Source organism: Tasmannia lanceolata, unplaced genomic scaffold (genome assembly GCF_043159265.1).
Source record: "Tasmannia lanceolata isolate RefF3 unplaced genomic scaffold, GAP_Taslan_0.1 ptg000019l, whole genome shotgun sequence".
In the NCBI taxonomy this organism is placed as follows: Eukaryota; Viridiplantae; Streptophyta; class Magnoliopsida; order Canellales; family Winteraceae; genus Tasmannia; species Tasmannia lanceolata.
The window spans coordinates 14,078,726-14,088,452 of record NW_027518696.1 but is presented as its reverse complement, the minus strand read 5'-3'; the positions used below and the strand labels follow the sequence as shown (position 1 = coordinate 14,088,452).

At 40.8% G+C, this 9,727-nt stretch overlaps 1 protein-coding gene across 1 annotated transcript; it reads right to left on the bottom strand.

Moving 5' to 3' along the window:
- Window positions 1–8,122: 8,122 nt before the first annotated feature.
- LOC143852339 (uncharacterized) lies at window positions 8,123–9,147 on the bottom strand. Its single transcript, XM_077361726.1, has 2 exons — window positions 8,814–9,147; window positions 8,123–8,722 (listed from the first exon to the last, which is right to left on the bottom strand). Exons 1-2 carry the CDS (start codon window positions 9,144–9,146, stop codon window positions 8,123–8,125), a joined length of 933 nt encoding a protein of 310 aa, XP_077217841.1. The 5' UTR covers window position 9,147.
- Window positions 9,148–9,727: the final 580 nt, after the last annotated feature.

The following is a 9,727-nucleotide window of genomic DNA, read 5'->3' as shown; positions in this document are numbered from 1 at the left end:
CTACGTACCTCGTGGAAGAGGATCAAGCCAACGTAGTTCGAAACGAACTCTCAAACTACGCTTCTAAAAGAAACACTCAACACTTTAGATTTTTTAAGGTTTTTTATGTTTTTCAAATGTTTTTGATATTTTTAAAGTTTTTCAAATGTTTTTGAGTTTTAAATTTCCAATGTTTTTGGATTTTAAAGCTTTTCCAACGCTCTAAACCTTTAAATGTTTTCAATCTTAAAGGGAACACGCAAGTAATACCACAAACTAGGGCAAAGCCCTAAATCTAAAGGGGAAACCCCGAATAAGCAACTAGCGTCTCAAAGAGACGAACCACAACACGAAAGATAGCGTTCCAAGCAGAGAGAAAACGATCCAAGATCCCAAGCAAGCAAAGCTCTATATGACTGAGTTAGTCTCTAATGGAAAAACTCCTAACTAATAACACTAGGGAGGAAGTACAAATGAGTCAGAGACTCTAATAACACTACAAAGGATGAATGAGTCAAAGACTCTCTAATCAGGGCTGACTCCTATGCGAATGGACTATCGAATAAGGAGAAGCTCACAAGTAAAAAGGAATAAAAGACCCTGTGCATAGTTGGCAAAGGTGAAACACCCAGCCGGGCCGGACAGCTACCTAGCCCTAGGGTGCAACAAATGTGCAACCCAATACCCATAAGGGTAGGGGTATGCTGCCAAGCCGAGTAAGGTGTTCTCCCAAAACCAAATGACGCACAAAGAGGAGGTTTAGCAAGATAATGAGACTGGGTAAGTCTCCTAGACACAGAGGTAGGATAGAGAAAAATGCTAGCAAGACTGGGCAAGTCTCCTATATACAAATGAGGGGTATGCTACTTGGACTGAGCAAGTCCCCTAAGGATGGGCTTGGGCTAGCGCCTTCATCGCCCTCGCAATAAGAGGGGACTCTAGTTATCTAAAGAAATTTAACAGAAAATCTATAAGACTGTGTTAGTCTATCAAAGAGAGAAGAAAAGGCTACCAGATAATCGCAAATTTCAATCCATTCTTATAAAAATAAATCAAGTGCTGAGCAAAGAAGAAATTTCAATAAAAAAAAAATACACAATCTATAGCAATCATAAAATGATAAACAACATTAATTAGTCCAGACCAGCCGCTGGATAGCCTAATAAAGTAAAAGAAAATAATATTAAACACTTCTATGCCAACCACAAACCCCAATACGGGGACTCCAATGAAATCAGATGATGCCAAAGTAATCATCTGATATCATATACACATGATAATATTTCTATATCCCGCCTTGAAATCAGACAGTACTCATGTCGATAACATCGAATAGAGTAGTCATCTGATTTCCTTCTTCAATTAAGCCATTTATTTAAATAAAAAAAAATGAGTATGATAAGCTTTGAGATAATCTTACCTGAACAATCTGTTTATCTTCAACCTAACTCAAAACTTAACATAAAAGAAGAATCTTAAATTTTCAACAAATTGTACAAATGCATGCAATGATATTTCTGATTTTATCAAAGTGACCACAAGCTGAAGCATACAATGATATGTACAGAAAACTTCTTTCCTAGCAAAACTTTGGTAGTTTTTTATTTTATTTTGAAGCATTGTGAAAATCTTCAAGATAAAACAGAAACTATCAGATTTTCACAATTTTTACACGATCAACAGAAACCACAAATACATGAAAGAAATATCATCTATTTTCAGCCGTTTCAAAAGAACAAACTCTGTTCACAAATTTCCCTCGAGTCCAAAGTTAAAATCTGTAAATTATTGAACTAAAGGACTCTTTGAGTATACAAAAAAAAAGCTTCTGTCACAAAATTCCTAAGAACAAAACATTAATACCAATGCCATTTCATTTTGCAATTCCATTATTAACTCCAATCACAAATCCAAGCCTCCAATTCTCATCATATTTTCAAACTAAATGATGTAAAGCTAACCAAAATGAAAATGGAAATTATTTCCCTATGACCAGCAAAAGCATAATCATGTGGCTCAAATCTCTAATCTCAAAAATGAAGACAAATGACGGATTTATCAAGAGAATAGCCTACATGAATCTAGAAATATCAACTCAAATGAACCCAGGGCATTCTAGGCGTAACAGAAAATCATGCTATATAATAATTCATATATTCACATCCTCGACATGCGGTACAACAAACAATCAGATGATCAATTCATTTATGCCCACGACATGGAACAAAGTGATAATTTGATTTGCATCTTTCACTTAATACAAATGGCTTCACAACCCATTCACCACAGATATTAAACATCAGATTATATTCAAGAGTCAAATTGACACCAAATCCATGAATTAGTATCATAATATCTGAAAACAAAGTGAATAGCCATACAAATTTTAGCGATACAAGGGTCAGAGATGTTACCTGAGTTGCCAAAATTACCAAGAAAGAGATGATTGGAGAACTGCTCGACCCTGATGAAATCAACGAAGAAGATGACCACGCTTCACTGCAACAGCTTTCAGCTCTATGTCGATTGTAGATAGCTCTGAGCCAAAATGCTTTGGATCTAGGGTTTGATGGTGGAAATGAAGGTAGAAGATGAGAATGGAGAGGGCTGATGGAAGTGGATGCAGAGAAACAGGAGAGGTGTCTGGCTGATGTGGGTTTGGGCGAAATGGAGATGGGGAATGGGGTCTCTGAGATGGGGAAGCGATGGTCGGTGGGAAGTGGGAGGAGGTGATAGCATTGGAGAGAGATAGCCAAAGGTTAGAGGCAAAGGCCGGATTCCGGCGAAGTTGCCGGAGTTGTAGAAATGGTGGGATGGGATTAAAATGGAGGAGGGTGAAGGGGGAAGAAGGTGATTTGGGTTAGGTTCACGGTGGAAGAAGGCCGCCGGTGAATGGAGATTGGTGGCGGTTGACGGAGAAGATGACCGGATTTCGGTCACAAATAGGGGCGGATTTGAGGGTTTACTGGATTTCAATGGGTTTTAGGTGAAACCGAGTATGGGTTTTGCAGTAGAAGGGAAAACCGCAGATGGGGAATGGGGTTTTGAGGTGGGTTGGGCTTGAGCTAGAAGAAGAAGGGAGATAATGGAGATGGGTTTAATGGCGGTGGATTTAGGGTAGTGAAGGAGATGGTGGCGGTAGAGATGGAGATTGGTGGTGGTGATGGGGTAGATCCGGCCGGATTCTGGTAGTGAGATGATCGGTGGTGGAGGAGCGGTGGCCGGCCGGAGATGGCAATTTGGATGGGACGATGGCTCCCTCTCTTCCCTCTCCAAGTCTATCCTCCCTCACCCTCTCTGCTTCTGTTTCTCCTCTTGGTGGCTGAGGGTGGAGTAAAAAAAAAAAAAGAAGTCGGTTTGGAATAGGGTTTTTGAGGTTGAGGATGGCGGCTGGCGGTGGCGCGGTGGAGATGGCGGTGGGTTTAATGGAGATGGGTTTGTGATGGGTGGAGGAGGTGGAAAAAGGTGGTGGTGGAGCCGAGGGTTTGGGAAGGAGGTGCCGGTGCCGGATTTAATGGAGGTCGGAGGGAGATGGCTGCGAGAGTGATCGGAGAAAAGGGGTTTGGTAGTGGGTTTCGGTAGAGAAGAAGAGAATGGGTTTTTAAAGGGTGGAGATGAGAGGCGGCTGGGATTCAATGGAGCTTTGCCGGATTTAATGGTGTCCGGTTGGATTCCGGTGAGTTTCCCGGATCCCGATTGGGGGTTGGCCGGATGTGGCTGGTAAGGTGGAGGAGATGGAAGGGTTTGAAAGGGTGGAAATAGAGGTGATGGTTGGGTTGGTGGTCGGAGGTGGCACGGCTTGCCGGAGACGAGGCCGGAGAAGAAGGGCGGCCGGAAACTCTCTCTCTCTGCAAAAAGGAGGCTCCCTGTTGGGAGAAGAAAAAAATGAAGAGCCCCCTCTATAGCCCTAATTCGATGGTCTCTTATAAGACCAAAAATATTAGCCCCCCCCCCATTTCCTAGGACAGCCACCTCCTAATGGATTTATAACTACACTTTTGCACAAAGGGGGGGCGGCTGGGCAAAACAGACCCAAAGGGAAATGATATATTTGACCCCCCTTTCCTTGCTCCGGACAGCCCTCCCTAATCTATTTACAAACATCTTTTTATACTAGCAGGGGGTGGTCCTAAGCAGAAAACAGGGGGAAATATTTTGTGAAAATATCTCCTTGAGAATTGATCTCAACCTTTCAAAATGCCTTTGTCAATAAAAGGCTAAGATTAAAAGCTTTCTAATGACCTAGGAAGCTTCCAGGAAGCTTCCTAAGATTCCCCCTAACTGATTTTGTTACACACTAATCCGCATACCCCCAATATCTCTCTGGACAACCCAAAATGGCTAATTTGAACTGCTTTTTCAGATTCCAGCACAACCCCTTTTCTGGCTAAATCGCCACCCTTCTAAACTTGCACCACGTCATCGTCTTAGCTCGTTCGCTAGGCAAACGGGCTCAGATCTTGACGAAATTTCACAGGGACCTTGGTGGGACCCTAAGCCAGCTTAGGGTATAATTTGGGGTCCATACACACTGATTTGAAAAAGGTAAGCACAAAACAAGAAGGTGCAGGGCACGGTCAAAATGGGGTGTCTACAGGGACAGAAGCAACGGGTGGCGATAGCTCGTGCCATAGTGAAGGAACCCAAGATCTTGCTATTGGATGAAGCGACAAGTGCACTTGACGTCCGAGTCTGAGCGAGTACTTCAGGAGGCTCTGGACCAAGTGACGGTGAACCGGACAACGATCGTGGTGGCCCACCGGTTATCCACCATTAAAGGGGCTGATCTAATTACAGTGATTAAAAATGGGGTTATCATAGAGAAAGGAAAGCATGAGACTTTAATCAATATCAAAGATGGGGCTTATGCCTCCTTAGTAGCATTTCACATGAGCGGCACTGCATCTGTGTAATCTTCATGTAATTCTCATCTCAATACACTAGAAAAGTGTAGATCGTCAGAACTTTGGAATTGGTTGCAAGATATAAAAAATATATATATAAAATAAAAATGTGATGTTACACCAGTTCCTGAACAAAGGCTGAAGAACTAAATAAACTAAAAAAGAGGTCAACTATCATCTTCTTCGCTTTCATCGCTGCATGATACCAGACCCCCAAATGCCCCATTGTTAACATCAGGCATCTTCTCTACAACACCAGCCGAGGGTGTCTCCATGTTGACAGGTTTTGCTTGAATTGAGCACTGATAACATCAAATTTTTGAAAATTAATAATAAAACATGTTCAATGTTAAAAGGAAGCATGTCCAATATTAAGTAAACTCGAGCCTGAAATTTTAAAAAGGACAAAGAGGAAATCTGGGTCAATAAGTTATACTATTGTTTTCTTGCCTTGAGACCCGACTACAAATATCGAAAGACTGTGAGGACGTTTGAACCTGATCATAGAAGTATCCATAGAGCCGTATTATATTTGGATGCCGGAGATTGTTCTGCCTGAGACTGTTTCAGCTGGCTTTTGAAGAGAACTTTTAATGCTACGATTTGGTTGCTCTATTTCAGGGAAAATGGAGAAATTATTGGTCATTAATATGACTAATTCACGTGAAAATTAAATAAAAATCTCTTCAATACATGAAGGACACATTTAGACATGATATCAAAAGACTAATTGGCAGACTAATTTTTACTATCATATCTCACTTGCAGACCATGATGGTGCATGCATAAAAAATCTCAATGTACAGAGCCATATGTCTGTAACTTTACAGAGTGTAAGAAAATTAATATCAGACTTATCCATTGATTTTCTTTCCATATTGAGATCACTTGTTTTAAAATAAATTGCTGACTCTAACTCTAGGCATATCCAGGCGAAGGTTTAAGTAGAAGTTTCCATTGCAAGTATGGGATAATGCAATCCATGGAAATGTAAATCTATTATGTAGGTGTAGTGACATTAACATTGAGATAAATAACAGACAAATGATCTAACTTGCAGAGTATGATGATTCCCACAAAAATTCATCATGATAACAGCCTTACAGTACTTAACTTTTTGTTAGGCAAGTAAAGATTCCAGTGGTATCCAAAGATACCCCAAAACTCATTCACATATATGAGAACACTCGACAGTATAATACCTTTTAAGTGTATTAATAAGTAGAACTACAACACCAAATACTCATCTTCTAGCTTAGGTTTACAGACTAACCATGACTTGGTAGATCTTTCAGATGAAAATCTGATCTTTGAGCAATGGAAGATTTCTAAGGGCATTCAAAGAAGAGATAAAAGTCATAAAACCATGAACAGGAATATACCCATCTAATGGCTAGTGTTCAAATCTCAACCCAACACTACAAAGAGCTAAAATTTGAGTTGTCTGCATGAGCTTTACAACAGGAAACATGGTAGCTATATCTACCTTCTTCTTTTCCATATTTTGGCAACCATTTACTTGATATGGGAGAAAACTAACTAAAATTCCAGCAATAGTTCTTAAGGATTAAGCTGAATAATATCAGTAACAGATGAATCAAGTACTTTGTGGCTTCAACCCATATAGAGATAAATTTCTGGCCTTTATCTAATCAGACAGCATGAGAGCCACTTACTAAGGAACAATGTATTTGGTTTTAAGCAATTGGCTTCAGTTTTTCAGTTTACATACCCAAACAGCAGAGCTGGATATTCAGAACCTGCTGTAAACATCAACCATCTCCTCATGCATCCAGTCCATCAAGACCCTGCATTTGGAAATCAACAATTGGAACCTTCAGATATATTATAAGAAAATCCCAAGTGTGCAAACATGCATAGATAAATCACATATACTGTTGATGAAGAGGTGCCATCCCCTCAGGCCTTCCATAGTCCACACCATGGCTTGAATCAAATGGGCTGCTCGAGAAAAAAAGAGAGTTTAGTGCATTAGAATAGTAACATATAACATACATAAATAGAGAATCACAGGAAAATGCTTCACCTGGAAAACCGTCCCTCAAATATATCTCTAGTCACAACCTCAAACATGTGCTGGAAAAGAATCACAGCAAAACCTTTTCCTGTTACGGGCCAAAATCCTCTTTAAAAAAAAAAATTAAACATTAGTTGAACCCATAATCTTAAAAATTAAACCCATAATCTTAAATCACATTTAAGTTGAATCAGAAACAACAAAATTATCATAAACTAAAAGTAACCAATTATAAGAATCAAATCATCCAAAAAGAAATTAAACATTAGTTATAACATTTCCACCTAACTCATACATCCAAAATATAGTTCATATATAAACGGTTCAACCAAAAATAGATAAATTTCACATAGCCAAACGGCGCATACGGCGCAGAATGCGCCTCAACATCTCCACTCGGTCCATCTCGTCGAGAGAAAGGAAGGCCCTAGCTTTCTTGTGATGCCCGTGAAGGTACACATAAGCATCAATAAGGTCACCTCTAACGAAACCATCAATTTTCAGCACTGCATCTTTGAGGCCAGGGAGGCTGTGTACCTCACTAGTAGAACTTTTGGCATCAGCAACCATTTTAATGCCCAGTCTGCATATAAAACCATAATGTGAGTAAACATACCTCATAAACAAGTGGGAAAAAAGTCTAAAATACTACTATCATAGGTACTAACCCCACACCAATGGCAAACCCCAAAAACCAAGGAACACTGTGGATGTCCTCTTCACGCTTGTCTTGCAAATCCTCATGGCGCTTATCATATGCATTTAAGGCTGCTTCTGCCTCCTTCCTTGTGGCATAGGAGCGATAAGATGCTCCACTATACCTGTTCACTTGAAGGTGACAATCTGCTCAACTGTCGAATATGTCCACCTGCCGTCCCTTGAAAACGACATAAAACTTATCCTTCGCCATTACTTGGTACCACATAAACAACACATAATAGTTGCAATAACAAATGATAGATAAACAACATTTACTTATATCTCAAGCTTCGGTTTTTCATTCAGAAGCTTTATAAGATAACATACAAAAACTATTGATGCAATCAAACCCATACATAATTTAGTCCATCTAACCCATACCAACAAACCTATCAAACCCATACATAAGTTAGTCCATCAAACCCATCACATGGTTAGTTCAAATATAAACGGTTCAACAAAAAGACCCAACCACCAAAAAACATCGACCGAAAAAAGGAACTCATAACTGCATAGGCAAGCGCCGCATTATGCGCCCCAACATCGAAACGTGGTCCATATTGTCCAAAGAAAGGAATGCCTCAGCTTCCTTGTGACGCCCGTGTAGGTACACATAAGCATCAAGGAGGTCATCTCTGGGGAAACCACCAATGTTCAGCACCGCATCTTTCAAGTCAGGGAGGCTGTGCACCTCACCAGTAGAAATTATGGCATCAGCAACCCTATTAATGCTGGCAGACACAACTTGCAACTCCGATAGAAGTGCAGCATTAGGACGCTTTTTTGACTTCTTCCCACCAGTAGCAAAAGTTGGGCCCCTGATAGGAGAGGAGTCACTATAGCCCATGGATGCATCTACGGCAAGTGTAGATGAAGAAGGTCTAGCACGTGGCGGAGTACGGAGGAAGCTGTCGTCCATATCATCGAGCCCAACCCGTAGGGTCGATGAAGAAGCAGCCGGTGTTTCCTGCGTCACCTGAGTGGGGACCGCTCTCCTATCTCTCACCTCCTCTCCACGTGCGTAATCATCATCCCATACAGCTTTCATCTCTTCGTAGAGTGGATATCGTTTCGAAAAGAACCTCTGGTTTTCTGGATGCATCTGCAAACAATAATTGTCATTGTCATGAAGAGATGATTTAAACACGTAACTTATAAATGACTCGCAGTGATATACGATAAAAATTTATTACCTTCAAGTAATCATTCTTAACTTCTTCGTCAACCGATATCTTGCACAAGGTTTCATCCCAGCCAAAGCCACTGAGATTAATAATGGAGTTCAGAGTCCTGTAGGTTGTCTTGAGTGTCTTTAACCGATTCTTGACATTATCTTTAGTCAAGGTCTTCTTCAGGACATCAGACACTTCATGCGCAACAGCATTGTAAGCGCACTCCTTGAAACCGGCACTAGTCTTTTGCCCTTCAGCTATTTGATTCTTAAGGGCTGCTAAAAGAACCCCATCCATAGCTCCATTCCACGCGACATTCGCCTTCTTTTCCGTCGTACCTGCAGTTGTTGCCATCTCGCCTGCAACTTTCCAAAAGCATTCATATAAAAAATATTCACTCAAAGAAGTATAGATAACCAGTACTAATGCAAACATAGAAGTAATATTAACCCATGAACCAATACTAATGCAAACATCGAAATTACATAAATCTCAAGAAAGCAAGGAATATAAGCTACGGTTCCAGCAAACTACACATCGAAATTGTGAAATCCACATCCAAACACAGGTGGTGCACAACTATTGCGACCATGACATTTCCTAGCGACGACGTGCTTCGAAATCATTCCACATTTGATTCATGATTGCGGTTCGAATGTTACGACCTTCCCTTACATCCTCGGCCCTGGTCATAGGAGGAGGAGGAACAGGTTCTTCTTCCTCCTCTTCCTCCTCAGCTACAAGCGATGCCAGCTCATCGTCAACATCCTGAATGTAGGAGTCGTCAGGCATCTCCCTCCTAATGTGGTTGTGGACGCAGCAACAGGCCAACACTATGTCGATCTGCTTGGAATATGAATACATGGGTGCTGAATTTAATATGCTGAATCGCTTCTTCAAGACACCAAAAGTTCGCTCGATTACATTCCTGGCTG